Raw genomic sequence first — 20415 nt, forward strand, 5'->3', positions numbered from 1 at the left:
TTGAAGTTTTTGCTCAGTGGGGTTTTATTTTTGAAAGCTTATTTAACGTTTGTGCAGTCCTCAAAAAGGGAATCCCACTTTTCACCCCCCGCTAGATCCCTTTTGAAGCATTTTACTCACCTGTCCTTAAAGCTGAGCTGGTCACAGCACTTTCAGCAGAGAGGCGGGAGGATTCATTGTACAACATTTCCGTCTGCAAATATGTAGGGTTACAGCAAATTAGAGTCGCTGACATCTCTGACAGAGCTGATGTTGAAACCTCCTTGGAGTAGTTGTAGTACATCTCTTGTAAAACCAGAGTGATAATGCGGCAGAAGCAAGAGACGCTTCTGCAATGGGGTAATGAGAGGAATGGTGTGATGGGCTAATGACAGTGAGGTCACAGGGACAGCGATAACACTTATTTTACAGGTGCCTTGGGGTCACTGTACATGCTGAGAAGGTAGGAGATCCAAGCAAATCAATCAGCATTTCGCTCATGAAAAACTGTAAATGCACCTCATGTCCATAAGTGTGCTTTTCCTTGTTTAGCTCCTGAAGTTTGTCCCTGAAAAGGGTGATATTGACCTCCTGGAAGAGCATAAGCACGAGCTGGACCGTATGGCCAAGGCTGACCGGTTCCTCTTTGAAATGAGCAGGTTGGTGGCCCGGGAGACATGTGTTTTGGCCAGTGGCTGCACGGGCTGGTTGTGAGGCAGCTGTTTCGTGGAGTATGGTTGGGAAACATGCCGTGCTTGCTGTTTTTCACATCAAGAAATGAGTGGTCCAAAGCACGGTGCTCCCATCCATAAGATGACCTGTGATGCTGTGCTCTTAAAATCAGGGTTGTGCATCCCAGGCAAGCAGCAGCTGGATGGAGCAGCAAGGAGAGGGATGGGGGGATGGATCCTCTGGAGAGAGGCTTCACAGGGGCTGTCCCAACACATTTCCCCTCTCATTTTTGGGATAAAAGCTCAGTCTGGCACAACTTGCATCATCTGCATCGTGGCCCAGCTGGGAAGTGCTGTTGGAATAATAACAAAGCTGTAGTGATGCTCCTTTCCCCTTTACACAAACATATCCTAGGGAACACTCCAGACTGATGTATGTAAATTTTTCTCAGCTGTGTAGATGAGTCCCACTCACCTCCAGGAATGACTCATCTCTGTGGCTCCTGAGAATATATGAGACAGAAAGGAAATGTCATTTCTTCCCGCTCCTGGTAGCAATCATTTAAGGCTTAGAAGTCTTCAGGGATGAATAATCTTATCTTTTGCATGCACATCCTCCAGAGGTACTGGGTTAAAATCTTGAAGCTCCTTATTTAGATCCAACTGAGTATTGAGCTCTTTGAATTTCTTAGCTGAACTTGAAGCAAGTCACTTGTTTGCAAAGTCAATGAGTTTTACAATCTGAGATCGTACCAGGAGATCAAAAATAGAAATGTTCCTGTCCTCCCTGAGAAATGCTCCGATGAGCACCGGGGTGATGCACCGTGTAGCTGCTGAGCATCAAAGACAGGCAGGACAGAGCTGTGAAGTTCAAACCTAAGCCCTCGGGGCTGGAAAATGCTCAGAATTAGGTTTCCTATCACAGGTCACCTTTCTTCTTCACAGTCTCTTGCCCAAGTGTTGCTCCTGTGCCATCATCTTTTGGAAAGCACAATGTCCCGATGCAAATGTTTTCCTTGATTTCTGGCACAGCTTTTTAATTTGCTTTGTGGTCTGTAACTGAGTGTGATGTCTTTGTCACCTCTGATTAGTACAACAACAGCGTAGCCTATGGCCTTGTCTGTGAGCACGTCTCCCGTGGGTCCTTGGTCCAAATGACTCAAATCAGCCTGCCATTTGTGTACAAGGGAGATCTTGTTTAGCCTAAATACAACTGACATGAGCAGAGCTGTCCCTAATTTGCCCAAGAAAGGGCCGGATTGAGCTGTGTTGGTGACTTTCCAGCCCAGACCATCATTTTGAGGATCTGAAGGTCCATTTTTGTTAGCGCTGGTAGTTGGCCTGTCTGTGTTCAGCCACAGCTCATCACAAAACCATTGGGAGCCCAGACCTCATCAGCATCTTTGCTAAGGAGTGGTCGTAAATGAACTGTTTGTTCATAGCAATAGGGTGTAAAAATGCACTTGTTGAACCTGCTGAGTTAAGGATAGGCTTAAGCATGTGCTTAAAAGCCCACCTGGATCCACTCCAGGACAGCTGGAGCTTCAAGTTGTCATTTTTACCCATCCCAGCATAGTTTCAAGGAGAAATGCGGTCATTATTTTTTTAATCAACGTGGCTCAAGAAAGCACAGCTGTGAGCAGCAGAGCAACTGAGCTCCACCTGGAGCAAGCAAAGCTCAACCTGCACCTCTATTTTTTTTTTCCCAGGATAAACCATTATCAGCAAAGGCTGCAGTCCCTCTACTTCAAGAAGAAGTTTGCAGAGAGAGTTGCAGAAGTCAAACCCAAGGTGGAAGGCAAGTGGCTGGACCTGATAAGGGGTCTAAGGGGCTCTGTGCCAGCATGGGGAGCGTTTGTAGGAAGAGCATCCCTCTGTGGAGGTTGCAGCAATGCAGGAAAAGGGAGGGAGCTGGTGGTCACTGTTTGTCCGTAGAGTTGCTATGAGGAAAGGGGACCGGTCTGCTGTCGCATCGGGGGTAATGTCCCGCACCTCTCTGCTTTCAGCCATCCGTGCCGGCTCCAAGGCGGTGCTGCAGAGCGGCAGCCTCCAGCAGCTGCTGGAGGTGGTCCTGGCCTTCGGGAACTACATGAACAAAGGCCAGAGGGGCAACGCCTTCGGGTTTAAGATCTCCAGCCTCAACAAGATCGCGGACACCAAGTCCAGCATTGACAAGTGAGCAGCCCCTGCTCTCGTCCTCAGTAGCATCCATGGCACCCAGGATGCTGGGGGAACGGAGGGATCGTTAATGTTGCCTCTGGGATGTGGGTATGTGAGAGTGGTCCCCTCCCTCCTGCCACCCCATCTGGCACATCCAATGATGCAAGTGTCTGGTTTTGGAACAGGACAGATTTCGAGGGAAGCCGAGCTGCAGATCAGCACAGGGATTGATGGGGACTTTCCTTACCAGGCTGGCTAAACAGCAACCAAGGCTAATTGGGAGGACTTTTTCCCCCTTTGAGAAGCCAAGAGCCATTGTGCTGTGGCTTCAGAGGAGAGGTCCCAGGGGTTCCTCTCCATGGGAATCTCCTCTGCAGCCCCTGATGCTGCTGCTGCTATCACCTGGTTCGCTCTCCCCCACCGAGCTCCATGCACAAAGCGAGAGGAGCTGGGTCAGGTCTCAAACCTGCCTGGTTTCATCCATCAGTAAAGACAACAGAGATGCGAGCAGTGATGCTCAAGTCACCCCGTCTGGGTCCCTCCTGTGGAGGCACCTTGCTTGGAGGGACCAGAATGCTCTGCACTGTGGCTGCACATGGAGCAGACCCATCCCATGTCCCCAGACAGGCAGCAAGCAACATCCTTGCAGAAATCCCAAAACAGTTCATTACCAGGGGTGGGATTTTAACCAGAGTTTTCGACTGGGCTCTCGGCTTCCCATGATGCCACCATGCTGACCTCGCTGATCCTTTCTCCTAGGAACATCACCCTTCTGCACTATCTCATCACGATTGTGGAAAAGAAATACCCCAAAGTCCTCCGCCTGCACGAGGAGCTGCGAGACATCCCACAGGCAGCCAAAGTCAAGTAAGCAGGGATTTAGGTGGTGCTTTGGGAGCACCGGGAGCACCTTTTCCTTCGCTTCAGCCTGCCTTTCATGTCACCTTTCCTCACTTGTGCTCCTGGTCAGATCCTGGCCACCAGGTTGGTAGCCACGCTGGCCCGAGGGCAGCCCAGGAGGCAGAAGTAAAATCACCTGGTGGCTTTAAATCTCAGCCCTTGCAGCAAAGGGCTGCAAGCCTCTGAGCGCGAGGGAGGGGAGCTCCTGGGAGCAGCCGTTTCCTGTTGTTATCTCACCGCAGAAGCATTTAATTAATTTCTAATGGTACGTTAAGTAATCCGGGAGGAAGCGGTTGTGGTGTGGCTGCAGATAAAGGGCAGCTGTTTATCTGCGTGTGGCAGGGAGGCTTTGCCTGCAGTGTGGTGCGAGGAGCTCACCTGCCTCCAGGTCCTTCCTGGCCCTCATTTTGCCACCAACATGGAGCTTCTGGTGTCTACAATGAGCTTTTAAACCTTGCCCATCTCCCAGTGACGTGTTTGGAGCAGGCTGCTGCCGTCTCTTTGCTGGCAGAGGTCCCTATTCGGCAAAGACCTTAAACACACGCTGAACTTTTAAGCACAGGAGGAATCTGCTGTTGCTCTGAAAAGCCCTCAAGTATGTGCTAAAGTCCCTCTGAAATCAATGAGGCTCTGTTTGGGTTTTAAAGTTCAGCAGGAGCTTATGGGCTTTGCTGTTTCAGGGACCTGAGCAGCAAAAAATCACATGTTTCTGCAGTCAACACGTGTTCATGTTTGCCATGGACATGAAAAGGGGCTGAAGCCGCACCTTTTTAAAGAGGGGATGGCAAGTATGCATGGAGTTTATGGCAGCTTGAGGGTCTTTCAAGTCTCAAAATACTCTTCTAGCAATGATGGCTTCCCAGCGGAAGATCTGTAATGTGCAAAGCAAGCATCCTTACATTTAAAATGTAAAATAATTGTCAAGCCATAAGGACTAAACAAAGTGACAGGACAAATCTTGGCGCTCGAGGGGAGTTTGTGGAGGCTGCACTCGTAGGCGTTGGCTGAGGACGTGGTGGAGCAGGGCACGCTCCTCACCACGGCAGGCTCCAGCTTTCTCATGCTTGTGTATCTGCAGCTGTTGTACAGATATGCTTATGGGAAAGAACACGTCCGCATAGAGGTTTTTTTTTTCCTCCCCTAAACTTTATCATTTTGCTCTAAACTGGACACCATATGTAATATTTGGGTTGGGTCCAATCAGCAGTGAAACCAAAAAAGTTTCTAAAGCTCTGGAAAACCCTAAATTCCCCCCAGCCCTGCAGCTGTGAAGCAAAGTTACGGCCTCTGTCAATCCTGCCGCTAGTAATGAACTGCTGGAGCACAGGGCTCCCAAAACTGCGTTTTCCCAGACTAAACCTGCCAGGAACGCTTGCCCCATGACCCGACATCAGCATTTTCAGGGACCCCAGCACTAGGACAGACATCCCTGGAAAGCCTTCAAGCCTGTGGTCATCAGGTCTTTGTGAGAAAGCTTCCACTCAGATGTCATGGTAGAAACCCGTAAGCACTTGAACTTGATGCTCATCAGGGGCTTGAGCCTTGTGTAAACACAGTCAGCGCCAGATGTGATGAGTTATTTTTATTTCTCTATATTTGGGTTGTCTCCCTTTATGAAAGCCTTGCTGCTCAGGAGGATGCTTTGCATGGCATTCACCTAACCATGGTTCCTTGAAAAGTTGCCCACCATGTACTGGGACAACAAGCCAATCTTCTGCTGGCCTTCGAGAGGGGAGGAGAAATCTGTGCCTAACAAAGCCCTCTGCTGAGCTCTCCTTTTGCTTAGAGAGGTCTGGAGGCTGCTGAGCGTACTAAGCCTTCACAGTCCCCCTGATTAAAACCACGGGAAAGTGCTTTGCTTTAAAACAAGCAACTGCAGCCACTTTGAGATAGGCAGATGTCGTAGCTCAGAGGTCAACAGTCCAGTTTGCTGCTTGAGACATGCTGCTCAGCAAACAGGGGGCGAGGTGTGCAGTGCTGGGGTCTTTTCAGTGGAAAAAAGTGGTTGAGTTGATCAGAGAGCTGTAGAACTTGCCAGGGAAGACTGAAAATTAACATCTTGCCATTTCCAACAGCATGACCGAGCTGGAGAAAGAAATAAACACTTTGAGGAGCGGCCTGAGAGCAGTGGAGACTGTAAGTATTATTTAAATCAAATATAGCCTATCCTGGCTCTGAGCACCGTGGCATCCCTCCTTGGGGAGGCAGGCGAGGGAGCTCCCAGTGAAGCTGCTTTTGTCTCATCCTGGAGATCTGTTTGTCTTTCCTTCCCGCCTTGCACGTGCGCTTGTCCTCTTAGGGCTGTTTTGGCACCAAAGTTGCCGTGTGTGGTTCAGCATGTGTGTGGTTTATATCTAATACACCAAGGGAGACTGAGTAGGTGTAGTGATGATGCCTGTGGAGGAGCTGTGATGTGCCAAGGCGTCTCTTTTTCACTGTAAAACTGCGGAGAGCTGGGGGTTGGGTTGAGGAACGGGTGATAAAACAGTGGAGGTATCCCAAAAGGACTCGCTGTCTTGCTAAATTATGCTGCTTCCATGATTTCTCCTGCAAGATTTCACCTTAAAAGCAAACTGCAGGTGTGATATTGTAAAATGGGGTAGGTAATCCGTGGTCCATGGCAGGAGGGAGCAGAAGTGATGGTGCAGCCATGACACAGGCGCACACCCAACAGCACTGCCAGAGAGCGGTGCTTTATGTGTCCCTCATCAACCAAGGCCTGACCAGATTTACATTTTTTTTTCCCCAAAGGAGCTGGACTTCCAGAAGTCTCAGGTTCAGCAAGCGGGTGACAAGTTTGTGTCTGTCGTCAGCCAGTTCATCACGTTAGCCAGCTTCAGCTTCTCAGATGTTGAAGATCTTCTGATGGAAGCAAAAGAGCTGGTAAGGTCAAGGTCACCAGCATCCTTGAGATCTGGATAGCATTTCAACCTTTCCTCTGGCCCAGGGGGAGGGATGGTCCTGCATGGTCCTGGCCTCCCCAGAGCACACGCTGTGTGTTGACATCTCAGATACCTCCCCCATGAGATCATGCGAGTGTCCTGCCTGGACCCTGACATGAGAAAGGTGCTGAGCTGCTCTTCATGGTTGGTTTGGAGTGAGTGGGTGGGTACATCCCTGTCCATCCCCAGGACCTTTTTCCTGCTCCACAACCAAACGTGCCAGGGGATTGCAGGTCAGGCCAACAGACTGCTTCTGGGACACAAGATGTGCTGTAGAAAGCTGTGAGATACCTGTCTCTCTTTTGGAAGTGCGTGGCAGGGGTTAGCCATGGGACAGTTGTGCCCATCAGCAGAGGAGATGATAGGTCATTTGTGAGGATCTGAGTTTTGGTGAAGAGGTTTCACTCAAGCCTTGAAGGCTTGCTTTGCTTTTTGTGTCTTAAAATTGAAATATCTCAGTTTTTTGGTGGCTTTAGAGGGTGGCAGCTGGGGCATCTTGGCCAATGAAGGCTGAAGGTGGCAAGATAGCAGGCTGTTCTGTCTGGTGTTCATGGAAGAAGAGGAAAAGATGTAATCAGGTCTTTGGGCTGGACATGAGTTTGATATCAGAGACAACCCAGGCTGCCTGAGTGACTCCACTTATATAGGGCAAAATAGATCTGATGTGTAACTTCGGTTGGGGACCTTCCTGCTCTTCTCTCCAGAGGAGAAGGAGAGGAGCTCAGTGACATTAATTGAAGCCAACTTCAGACCTGGTTAGAGAAGCTACTTCAGAGGTTCACCTTCCCCATAGTAGTGCCTTGGTGAGTGCTTTGCATGTGCAATGATCTCTTGCCGTGTTGTCCTTTTCTCCCTACCAGGCTGGTTTAAGTCACAGTGAAGGGGTGGCCGTTGGCTGACATCTGTGATTTCCAAGCACCTTCTGCTTCTCTTCTTTCAGCAAAGGCTGTTTTAGAGGTTCCATCCTTGTCCCACTGCATGAGCTACCTCTTCAAAGACAGAAGTTAGCCAGGTGTCACCACCTCCTTGTCCCTTGTTGTACCAAAAGCCAATTGCTACTGTCCTTCAGACCATCCACCCATGGTTGGGGATTATGACTGACCATTGCCTTCCTAAAGTCATGGCTAACCCAGGCCACCCTTTTAAACTCTTGATGGTAACCTGGCAGATCTTGCCTACTGTGAGTTAGGACTGCAGAGATGGTGATGAATGCTCTGCAAACTGTATTGTCTTCCGCTGACTTGGCTGGATCTGGAGGAGAAGGTCTGGTTGTGGTCCCCAGAGCCCATCGAAGTCCGCTCTGAAGCAATGTGCAGCAGTTGCCATGGTTACTAGATAGGATGGGCCGTGCAAAGTGCACCAGCTCTTTACTTTTCAAACAAATGTCCAGATTCAAACTGTGTTACTGCTTTCTCTTAGGAAAGCAGAAGCATCATTATTTTATAAACTTCATGTCCTGCAAGGATAGCATTTTCAGCCTTTCCCACCACCAGAATCTCCCGTAACCTGGCAGACAACCCAGTATCTTGATGAAAATCAAGAAGAATAACCTCAGTTATTTTGTCTGACACAGTGGCACCTCTCAGATTCCTCCCTACATCTTGAATTGCTATGTCTCTTAAGTAAACAAAGAAATACAAATGCCCTAAATGTCTTTTGAAGAGCCTAGAGCACCTCTGCAAATAAAACTAAATCATACAAGCAGCCTTTAAAAATGTTCCTCTTGGTCTACACAGCAAAATCAAAGCAACTAATAAATCTGTTTGTGCTTTCATTTTGTTTTTCTTTTCTTTTAAGTGTCCTTATCTCCAGAATGTGCCATCACAATTTTAACAAACTTTCTGTGCACAAAGAGTCTTCTTCAAGCTGGAAGTGAGAACAAAGGATGTCAGTCCCGGGGATGACTTGTGGGCTCCTTGGGGACCTGGATACATCAGCAGATCATGGATGTCCTGTCCTGACCTGCGCTTTGGCCTCATTCGACTCCCTTACGTTAATGGTGTGCGAACAGCACGAAAGGCCGGAAAACTCCCTATTTCCCTACTCAGGGCTGTGCCTGAGCCCGGGCAGAAACGTCTTTTAGAAGTTTCACCAACACATTTGGTTTCAATAGCAGAGCATGTGGCAGTGATAAATAATACCCCAAAAATACTTCAAAGAAAAACTTAAAAGTGCGAGTTTCCCTTCCCCTGCCGTGTTTACTATTAGTTTTATGTCTTCGGTCTTCAGTCCTGCAATATTTTGCTTCCTTGTTTTTACTGCTGCTTAGTTAATAAAGTCGAGCTGGAGCAGGGGGAGGCTCAGCACAGCTAGAGGCGAGAAGGGTTGTGTGGGGGATGTTCTAGGAGAGGGAGCTCAGGAGTGATCCAGGGCCTGTTACAATAGGACAAGGGGTGATGGTTTTAAATTAAAGGAGGGGAGATTCAGGCTGGACATGAGGAAGAATGTATTTTACAATGAGGGTGGTGAGAGCCTGGCCCAGGTTGCACAGAGAGGTGGTGGATGAACCATCCCTGGAGACATCCCAGGCCAGGCTGGACGGGGCTCTGAGCAACCTGAGCTGGTGAAGATGTCCCTGCTCATGGCAGGGGTGGCACTGGATGAGCTTGGAAGGTTCCCTCCAACCCAAAGCATTCTATGACTCTATGTTTCTATTACAGGGCAGCAGGTAAAATGTCAGATTATTTATTGCATGTTTAAGTCAAGGTTTGATGAAGCAAAGCCCTGCGCTCCACCATGCTGCTGGAAGCATTTCTTCCTGCTCCGTCAGGTCGAAGGCTTCCCTTGGGGGGTTTCACAAGAGCAGTGAGTATCTCCAAGACTGACAGACCCCTGTCTTTTCTCTCCCAGTTTGCCAAGGCTGTGAAGCACTTTGGAGAAGACACGGACAAAATGCAGCCCGATGAGTTCTTTGGCATTTTTGACCAGTTCCTTCAAGCTGTGACCGAGGCCAAGCAGGAGAACGAGAACATGAGGAGGAGGAAGGAAGAGGAGGAGCGCCGGGCACGCATGGAGGCACAGGTGAGTGGGCAGCGGCAAGTCCAGCAGCAACCCTGAGACACCCAGGGATGGCAACCATGCCATGCTGTCCTTGGCTGTGATGGCACAGGGAGCACTGAAGGCTGGGCAAGGAGCTTCTGCACACTTAGACCCACCTGCATTTCACTGTTTATTGCTTAATTAACTAATGACCTTGGGTTGGTGAGATCTTGTTAAAGCATGCAGCAGAGCTAGTGCAGCCTGTGAGCTGCTGTGATCCAACAGTCATTGGGCTGTGGACTTCATCCCCTGGGTTGTATCAATAACCCCAACCAGCTCTTGCGTGCTAAGCACCGGGATGGGAAACTGCTCTTCTTTCATGGATTTGTGGTTCACCACGTGCACGTTGGGCACCCCCAAAATTGCCTACACGAGAGTGAGATGTCTCCTTTCCTTTCCTTTCCCCCGCCGTGGTGCGGCACGCAGCTGAAGGAGCAGCGGGAGCGGGAGCGCAAGGCGAGGAAGGCGAAGGAGAGCGGGGAGGAAGGTGGCGAGTTCGACGACCTCGTCTCGGCCCTGCGCTCGGGCGAAGTCTTCGACAAAGACCTCTCCAAGCTGAAGCGCAACCGCAAGCGCATCACCAACCAGCTGGCCGACAGCAGCCGCGAGAGGCCCGTCACCAAACTCAACTTCTGAAAAACAAACAGCAACAAAAACTGGCGAAAAGAAAAAATAAAAAAGAACACGTGTCGGTCTTTTTGAAGTGGCTAGGCTTTTGGTTTCTTTTAATTCCCATTATACTGCCTTGCCATTCAAAGCGAAACAGTGGCACGCTCTTTCTCCCCACGGGCGAGTGTGTGTGTGTATATACTGTGTATATAGTCGGGTTGGGGGTGCGGATGGATGTGCAGCCCACCTTGACGGGTTCCAGCACCGCCTCCTCCCCTCCCATCGCCTCTGAAAAGTAGTTCTCCCCATGCACAAGCACAATTCCGCATCCGCGGAGCAACAGAGGACACAACCCCGAGATGCCAGCGGTCCCCGTGGTCCCCAAAGGCGATGGGAAGATGCTCCCCACCGCTCTCCTGCTGGGACCCCCCTGGGCCATTTGTGGGGGACGCCTTGCGCACAAGCCAAGCGGTTTAAAGAGGAAAAGAAAGAAACGAAGTTGACTGAACTTAATCTGGTTTGGGGTTTTGGTTGGGTTTTTTTTTCCTCGTTGTCGTGATTATTCAAAGAACTCGCACATCTGTGCTTTCGCGCTGGTTCCTGAGCTCGGCGCCGCGAGCGCTCCCGGCGATGCTCTTCCCTGGGAAACGCTTCTTTTTCCTCTAAGCGCCACCTCGCTAAAGAAAATAATTACCCCAAAGTGCTTATCGCTCTAACGCCACACAGATGTATTTATACTTTTATAAGGTTTTTCTGGCCCAAGATGGTGGGAAAGGTCAGTTCTCAGAGGAGACGAAGAGCATAAACTTTTGCGTTGTAATTTTTATTCTTGTTTTCTGTTCAATGGGACAAACTGTATCCTCTGTAAAGGTGGGTCAGGACCGAGGGTCTCTGATGTACAAAGGGGCTGGTGCAAAACCTGCCGGCTTTCACCCACCTTCTTTTCCTTTTCCTTTACGAGACACACAGAAGCAGCAACGCCAAGAAGCTTTGTGTCTTAGCCAGGTCCTTTTTTGACTTGTCTGCTGTTCATTGTCATTGCAAATTTGTAAGCAGAACTACCTGTCAAACGTCAGTCCAAAAAAAAGACAAAAAAAAAATGAGAAAAATAATTCAGAGCTCTCAGGGAGTAATAATTTAAAGGTTTAGAAAATTAAGAATTGGAGAATAAAAAATAACAACCATTAACATATTAACATTTCTATTCTTAAATTATGCTAAGTATATAGAGGACTGTTACTTTTTACTTTTATTTATTTGTGGTGTGTTTTTTAAGACAAACAAAACAAAACCTTTTTATACCACCAATACTTTTGTGATCCTTTTTTTTTGGCTTGTTTGTTTGTTCTTTTTCCTGTGGAGAGATGAGTTTGTCCCTGTTGCACTAGATATTGACACTATTTGAAATAAGGTTGTTTTTTTTTCTTCTTTTGTCAGATAATCGGTATTACTGGTGGGGTGTGGGGTGTCAGTTAACTATATGTACTGTATAGCAAAAGTGCTGTTTAAACTGATTTGTATAAAAAGAATATGGTTCTAAGCACCTGAAGGCCATGGGGTCTGCGTGCTGAGTGAAAGCTGTGAAAATCTCTCTAACCAGAGTTGTCAAGAGCTGTGGTTTTAGCATTTTGTTCTTTTCTTGCAACTTTTGACGCACTGTAGATTTAAAAAAAAAAAAGGAAAAAAAAAGACAAAAAAAAAAAAGACTTTCTGAGTAGCATTTAAAGCAGTAATAAATAAAGCAGATAAGCGCAAAAAAAATGTCCAGCACCTCATATCCAAGCAGCTGCAAAACCTGTAGATTATGTTCAAAGGTGGAGTTAAGCACTTTGCTTTAAGAAGGAGGAGGAAGTAAAGACAAAAGGTAATGACAATACTATTCCTTAACTAAAGTGCCTCTATTTATATTTTTTATTTATGGCTGAAAAAAAATGGGGCTGATGATAACAATTAAGGGAATGGACTTTTGGGGGGAATTTAAAATATTTTAAAAAAAGAGTAAAAAAAAAAGGCTAAAAAAAAAGTCTGGCTTCTGATGGTTTAAGGAATGGTTGGTCACACTTGTTTAATTCCAAAGGCGGTGGGAGTTGGAAAGGGCGATCACCTCCCGGGGTCCCTGGGTGGGGGGCTCAGCCGCCAGCACCCACCCCAGCTCCTGCCTCCGCCACCCCAGTGCCACATCAGGACCTTTCCTGACTGATTTCCTCTCACCCTTCCTAACCTGTTTGGTTGTTTAGTTATTGTTGTTTTACAACAGCCTCGTTACGGGGCTGGGTTTGCCATTATTTTATTTCCAAAAAAAAAAAAGAAAAAATATTATATCTCTATAAATAAATACAAAGGCTGTGTGCAGGTAATTCCATGTGCCATTGTTGAAAACTACTTTTAGATTGGTGCTGGTGTAAGTAGCCACTCTTTTCTCTTGGGTGTGTATTTTAAAGATGATTTTTTTTTTTAATAATGCCAAAAAGAAAAAAAAATCCATAATAATTTGTAAATTGAAGTATATGTCTCGGACCTTATTAGCTTCGTAGTGACCAAGGTAGTCGGTTAGGTGCAAGGATGTTAGTAGTCTTAGCTAGCAGGAAATGCTGTGTAATGTTATGAGACTGTACATTTTCTAAGATGGCAATATGCAATAAAGAAAAAGATTTCGGTGAGTGTACATGGCAGAGTCACCAGTTATTTTTCAAACTAGCAGTGTTTTTCCATTGTCACTGGTGCAGGGAAAAAAAAGAATAAAAGAATATTTGGGGTCTGAGCCAGCTGTTGTAGTTCGGGTGTGTTCGCAGTTCTTGCTGGCCTTGGGTGATCCCACACTTCACCGCTTTCCATGGTGCTGGGTTTTAGCTGGTTGGGGGTTTTTTCCACCCTCCTGGCTCACAGCGTCCTTGTTGGCTCTGGAACATGCTCCAGAGAGCGACACAATTCATTTCTTCCAGCTTCATTGCTGGCAATGCTGGTTCCCACCATGATGACCAACCAGCCTTCCTCTGAGCACTGGGGCAGCTGATGGTTCTGCATCACGGGATCAGATCATCTCGCTTTCTCCAGCTGACGGAGCTGAGCCAGCTGGTCTGGCCAACACAGAATCACAGAACAGTTTGGGTTGGAAGGGACCTTCCAAGCTCATCCAGTGCCACCCCTGCCATGAGCAGGGACATCTTCACCAGCTCAGGTTGCTCAGAGCCCCATCCAGCCTGGCCTGGGATGTCTCCAGGGATGGTTCATCCACCACCTCTCTGGCCAACCTGGGCCAGGCTCTCACCACCCTCAGTGTCAAAAATGTCTTCCTCATATCCATCCTGAATCTCCCCTCCTTTAGTTTAAAACCATCACCCCTCGTCCTATTGCAAGAGGCCCTGCTAAAAAGTCTGTCCCCATTTTTCTTATCAGCCCCTTTTAAGTACTGAAAGGCCACAATAAGGTTTCCTGGAGCTTTCTCCAGGCTGAACAACCCCAATACTCTCAGCCTGTCCTCACAGGAGAGGTGTTCCATCCCTAGTAAGCCCACCTAGACACACCAGACATGTTCTGTTGGCAGTAGCCCAAATCCCTCTTGACCTATTCATGCTCACCCACCAGACCACACCATTGCCTTTCTTGCACACCTCCCCATCTGGGCTTGGTGTCGTTTTTCTTCTTTCTCCAATGTTCTTTGCATTAAGTGACCTTTGCAGCACCCAGCACTGCCAGATCCTGCTGTCTGTACCAACAGGAGTGCCTGCATCATGCTCAGACCCAAATGCTTTCCCTTTTGATCAGGGCTTTCCCCAGTATAACCAGTAAGTCAGCACCGAGCCAGCACAGATGGGGTGTCCAACACATCCCTGTGAAAGTTGCGTGAGCTGTGTAGCAAAAGGACCTGAGCAAAAGGGGAACAGCTTCATTTGCTCTTCACAACTCCCTGTGTCCCCAGCACAGGGTGCATCCCTAAACACGTGTGAACAAGCCAGCCAAGCCCTACAGGCCAGAGAGGACCTGAAATTCTGGTTGATGGCAGATTGCAGGTTTCCTGGCCTACACCAGTGACACAGGATGGTTACCAGAAAGGGGACAGCATGGTGGTGGCGGATGTGAGCAAGGCCAGGGCAAAACTTTTAATTCAACTGAGATATTTAAGGGAAGAAAAAAAAAAACAAAACACTAAACCCTAGTAACATGCAAGCTTAACAACCCACAAACCCTTCCTCAGGGCTGCAATAGCAGCATATCTATGTCTGGAGAACATAAATTTGAGATACAAGCCTTGTTATCCCAGAGGAAATGGGATTGAAGTGGCCACTGTGCTGGACAGTGTGAAGCCATGTCGCCAGGAGCTCATGTCTATCAGTGCCGTGACTGGCTGGGTTTTCACCTGAAAAAGGGCTTCTGTGCCCCAAATCCTGGCTGCTTCCTCCAGTTAAAGCCATGAGGAGGGTGTGCCCAGACCTGCTGGTGCCAAGGGAGCTGCTGGGCATGACGCTCCCAGAGGAATTGCCCCACGGGCCACCCGGGTTGGTGGCACCAAACCTGCCGAGCCAGCCTTGGCTTTGCTCCGCTCCTGCCCAGCAGCTTTCCCCATTGCCAAAGGCTGGGCTGACTGGGAATCCTGACGGAGCTAGGAGTGTCAGGTTTCCTCTCCCATGCTCAACCTGTCATCCTGGGCATGGAAAAGATGAATCAAGAGGTTGGGGTGGTGACCTGGTGCAGACAAGGCATTGCATGCAAAACTCAGCTCACCAAGCTCACCAAGCAGGGCAGACACAGCTCGATGGGTGTCCCAGCCCCAGAGGCAGCACTGCCGCTTTGGTGACAAAGGCAAGGGTGGCAGGGTGCTGGGTCGGCAGGAGCTTACTGGATTTCACGTCCAAAAATATTTATTTACTCCCAAGAGAGGGTACAATGAGGCTGATGGATCTGTCAGGCTTTGACGTCCCTCCTGGAGACACTCGGGAAAGGGGCAGCAAAGCAGGGACATTGCCAGTCCTGTTCCTACCTGTGTTGTGGCTGGACATGGCTCTGTCCCCAGTGCCAGTGTCTATGTCACAGCTCAAGCAAATGTTCTAGGGTAAAACTGCACTTTGCCAACGTCACGTTCTCACACAGCCAGATCACCAGATGTGTGGCTTTTGTGCAGGGCTGGCACTGCTGGAGCATCCCAGGAACAGGCTCAACCTCAACGCAAAGATCAGTGTAGCAATAAAACCCCACGAAAGCACTTGGGTATTTCTGTACCAGCCTGTGCTGTGGGGTCAACATGCCTTTCAAAATGTGCTTCTTGGGGCAGACGGGAGAGGCCAAGCTGACAGGAAGACTGCAGGGTGCAGGAGGGAGGCTGAGACCCAGCACCATCCCCATCCTTGTCTCCTCTCCTGCAGACATCTCTTCTGTGATCCCTCCCTGGAATTGCTCAGGGTCCTGCAATAAGTGTACATGAAAAGGTAATTTCTCCACTCGAATCAGAGGTGCTCTAACCTGAAACCTCTGACAATTTTAAATGTTTTAGTCTTAAACCAGGCTTGATGCGTGTGTATAGGTAAGTCAGGGAGCAAAGTGGGAGCTTGTGCTGCTGGGCCCCAGCAAAAGCCTCAGGAAAGGCAGCACCACCATCTGCTGACACTTTCGGGACTTGACAGTTTTAGAGCTGTCCTGAGAATAAAATCAATCCTGCCTCTTGCTGTCCTCTGTCAGATCTCTACTGTGTTCTGAAAAACTCAGTGTTCTCTGGCTGCAGAACAGTCAAAACGCTGATTATTATATTTATGTTGTCCCCAATGTGGTTGAGGAGAGATAATTTTAATTCTATCCATCATAATTGACCCTGTCAAATAGCCAAAGTTCACGACATGTGGCTTCATTGTGGCTTTCTTCACTGCCTGAGCTGCAGGTTGATGCTCTGTGTCTCTGTGTGTGCAGGCAACACTAGTGCATGTCTGTGTAAGAGAACTCAAAGAGAATTGTAAGAGAACTGTAAGAGAGAACTTTCACAGGTCCTGTCAACTTAGCTCTGTTGCTTTTGAAGTCATGGAGTGCCCCACTTCACTACACTCCCTCCCAGGACTTGTCTCAACACCAGGGTCTGTGTTGAGAGCCTGATTTGCGCAGGCTCCCCTTGCTAAAACCCAGCTTTCCCTGCACTCTCTTGTCACGTTGAATGAACTTGATGTTAAGGTGGAGTCTCCTGGGGCAGCTCTGTGAAGAATGTGGCAAAACACTGGCCCAGGTTGGCCAGAGAGGTGGTGGATGAACCATCCCTGGAGACATCCCAGGCCAGGCTGGACGGGGCTCTGAGCAACCTGAGCTGGTGAAGATGTCCCTGCTCATGGCAGGGGTGGCACTGGGGGAGCTCGGAAGGTCCCTTCCAACCGAAACTATTCTGTGATTCTGTGATTCTATGAACTGCCATTTTTCCATTAACTTCTTTACCAGCGCATCATCTCTTTGGCTTTTCAGGACACTGATTAGGCAAAGCCTGGCTGGGATTGTGCCCACAACTCTCCCTAGGCTTTGGGCTGTGGGGAACCAGGAGCTTCTCCATCTGCTCAAATTTGCACTTGTGTATGCTCACAGGGCTTTACTTTGCCACGCTCTGTGCAGAGCATCCCCTGGGCCAAAGGAAAGGTGAGGACACCCCAGCTTTGTGCTTTGCACAGCTCCCAACCTCTGCCTGAGACCCTTTAAAGTGTGAGATCAGAGTGTGAAGCGCTCAGACAAGACCTAGTTTCTGCAGCAAATCTTTCCATTTTAATAGCAAGGGGCAACTACCATTTGAGTTATATTTTCTGGAAAGAATCCACAATTCAGATGTTGTATTCAAAACATGACGTGACCTCAGGGACAGAATATTACCAAATGTTCTGTAAAATGCACCAGACTGAGCACAGCAGCCACAGGCGCAGGTCGGGGAGAAGCACAATTGCCGCGGCACATCAGCTTTCACTGGAGAAAGAAATGACCTGGTTACTCAGAGCATTTTTTTTTCCCTGATGCTGAATTAGTTCAGAGTATGGTGCTGGACTGGGTGAGTAAATTCCATTTACATGGTTGTGAGGGAAAAAAAACCAATGTTTTTGAGCTCATGAATCTCTTTGGATGTTCCCTTGTTTATTAGTTTCTGAGCTGACTATTTATGGAAGAGATAAAGTTGAAGATAATTTATAAAGGCAAGGATAATAAATGCATAAAATTAAGGAGCTCAAGTATTTGGAAACTGCTCCCCAATCGGTTTCGTGGGCTTCTGCCAGTGCTTGCCTTTTTGAAACAAGCTGAACCTGGAGGAGCTCAGTGCCAGCGAGACAAGAAATAGCACAAATAACAAAGGGTTCCTCTCAGAGTTTTCTTCCTCTGCTGATTCATTGCTGGAGCCAGCTCATCTTTCCCGACCACCCCAGAAGCCTGTGGGCACGTCGGTGTGCTGCATCACCCAGGACAAACAGCCCCAGCAAGGCTTCAGGGCTCGATTGCTCCAAGTACCAGCACAACCCTTCTGGCTGGGGTGGGAAGAGGAGCACAATGATCCCTGCAGAAAACACACGGATTGTTCTTCAGTCCTGGCTGTTACAGCTTGTGCTAGAAGAGCCTGGGTTTAAGGCTCAGCCAAAACCCCACCCCTGAGCAGGAACCGGTGTGTGAAGCTGAGCACAGAGTGGCGATGTCTGCAGTGATGGGGACAGGAGCAGGGCAGGGCTGTGCAGGCACACCAGCCTGGCCTGGGGCCCGCTTGGCACAGTGCTACCACCTCCCTGGGCAAAAAATGCTGGAGGGTGTCACCACCTGCCTTTCTTCTGGTTGAGGAGGGGTCCTTGTGAGTGAATCGGTGCTGGATCTGTGCCGGTATTCCCTTCACCTTTGAGTCCCACTTGCTAAGTCTCCCCTGGCTTCAGTCACAACCCCCTGGGGTCTTCTTGGCTGAGCAGATCATCCATCACTCTCCAGCCAGACTAATGCAGGCCCTGGTGCCGTGCCCTGGGGTTTGTGCTGCTTTCACTTTGATTTCCCCAGTGACTCATACATTTTACACCACCGAGAAGGATTTACAGTCTGTCTCTCCATGCCACTTTTCCTCCTGCTTCTCACAGTGGTAATTTCCTAGGAAAAAATACCTAGAAAAGCAAAGCTGTACCCCAAGCACTTCAGTTGGGGTGAATGTAGATGCTTAAAGACTCGAGCAGTGTGATGCCAGCAGCACGACAGTAGCAACCCCTTTGCTCCTTTGCAAATCGGGAGCAGCAAGAGGGCTGGCCATGGTATGGATAGTGCCTCATCCTCGCAACATCCAGCCCCACCGAAGCCCCTGGGACTCATCCCACTGGTCCTGGGAAGCTCACAGCTTATGACAGCAAAACATGGGGTCACCCAAGCCTGGATCCCATTGCGGGTTACTCCTCCTGCAGGATTTGGGATCATTTTATTCTTCTGGTGCTCAGTTACTACCTTGTGCCTCTGTAATGCTTTGCAAGCAGATCTAAAGACTCACCCATTTACTAATAGTCAAAGTCACCATACAAAAATACAAATGCAGCTAGAGGGAAGAGGCAGCTCTGACACTGAACTAAGCACCCTGCCAGCATCAGGATTGCTCTCACCAGGCATCTGGACTGCAGGTTTACAGCTCTGCAGAGCGTGCAGCACAGGCATTAGCCATTGTCGCACAAAATGACACTTTTCTGATGTGCTTTCCAAATTATTAATATCAGCCTCTACAACAACCCTTCCAAAGAACAGCATGTGTCGAGTTTAACAATGACTACTGAATCCATCTTCTAATCTAGGTTTCAGAGAGGTCCACTTAGGGTTTGCACCTTTACTCCGAATGTTTTTATTTGGGATGCAGCAGTCCTGAGGGCAGAGTGGCTGATCTCATTAATAGAAGAAGGCTTTTCTTAGGATCATTAGCAGAAAGGCTGTGCTGGCGGCTCAGATCTCTGCTGGCATCTGCTGGATGTGCAAGCCAACGTCAGTGCTGAAAGAATAGCAAGGATGGTGGGTCTGGTTCACCTGAGATATTCTGGTTCTGGTGATGACTGTCAGCTGTTACGGTCCATCAGGCTGCCATTTATCAACTGCTAATTGTTCATACTTCCTAAGCTATGCACAAAGCATTTGTTTTGAATGGAGAGACTAGGAAGGGAGTGGAAAATCATTACATGAATGAATCGGATGATTCAATCAATGGCAAAATTACCATTGAGTTCAGTTAGAACAGTTCCTTCAGAAATGCCTGTCATTCAACAAGACAATGTTTTCCTTCTAAGATTCAACACCTTAGTTATATCAGTGGCACTCTTAAACTGAGGGTAAGTATGCTGGAAAGTCAACAAGGGACTAAAGAGACCAATTTTTAATTTGGCTTTGACTAACATTGTCGTGGGTATCCAGGGCTGAGCTGATCTTCAAATCATGTGAACTGCTCTCTCTCTTATGCCTAATATCCTGTGTTGAATAACCCACGGGACTTTTTAATTGGGGTGCTAAAAAGTGTCCCAACATCCTCTGCAGAGCCCTTGTGCAAACGAGATTGCAGTTCACCTTGCATTCAGGCTCATCTCAAGGGAGGAAGAAGGATAGAAGTATTTCAGAGCCATGGCTGGAGGGTTGGACGCTCAAAGCCAATTTTGCAGTATCTAACGCCTCAGTGTCTTGCTGCCTTCTGAGCTCCTTCAGCCCAGAGCTTTCTAAGTGGGGTGACACCAGCATGGGCATGTAAGAGGTGTGGAGCTGATGTCCCTGTAGACGCTTGGCCAGGAGACACCTCCTGAAATGTTTTCATTCCTGGGAACAAGCGGCTGTGAGCATGTGCAGAGTTTTCAGATCCAGGGGAAAACAGGGAGGTAAACCTCAGGTCTCCTTCTCCTGGGTGAACACACGGAGCTATTGTCAGGTGCAAGGACAGACTGACAATGCTGGCTCATGTGCTAGCATGGCCAAGACCTTCTCACCCACTCTGCTGAGGGTCAGCAACCTCCAGCACCACTGGGACACAGCAGCATTTCCAGCACGGGTCCGGCAGGCAGTCTGCAGCCTTCGGTGTGTTTTGTGTGTGTTCACGTGTGCCTCTCTGCTGTTTGTGATTTATTTAAGACATTTCACTCTTCGGCTGTATTTTTTAAAATATACTTTTAAAAATGTGGCTA

The 20415-nt window shown here is 48.5% G+C and overlaps 1 protein-coding gene across 7 annotated transcripts in view; it reads left to right on the forward strand.

Moving 5' to 3' along the window:
- DAAM1 (dishevelled associated activator of morphogenesis 1) overlaps positions 1–10454 on the forward strand; it is a 94225-nt gene extending 83771 nt beyond the window's left edge. For all 7 annotated transcript variants that reach the window (XM_065063224.1, XM_065063228.1, XM_065063225.1 and 4 more), the window contains 8 exons: positions 532–638; positions 2360–2448; positions 2657–2825; positions 3570–3677; positions 5786–5846; positions 6462–6593; positions 9503–9673; positions 10118–10454. In XM_065063224.1, coding sequence (XP_064919296.1) covers positions 532–638; positions 2360–2448; positions 2657–2825; positions 3570–3677; positions 5786–5846; positions 6462–6593; positions 9503–9673; positions 10118–10327 — 1047 coding nt within the window. In that variant the 3' untranslated portion in view covers positions 10328–10454. The remainder of the gene's footprint in view (positions 1–531; positions 639–2359; positions 2449–2656; positions 2826–3569; positions 3678–5785; positions 5847–6461; positions 6594–9502; positions 9674–10117) is intronic.
- The last annotated feature ends 9961 nt before the right edge of the window (positions 10455–20415 follow it).

Source organism: Columba livia, chromosome 5 (genome assembly GCF_036013475.1).
Source record: "Columba livia isolate bColLiv1 breed racing homer chromosome 5, bColLiv1.pat.W.v2, whole genome shotgun sequence".
NCBI lineage: Eukaryota > Metazoa > Chordata > Aves > Columbiformes > Columbidae > Columba > Columba livia.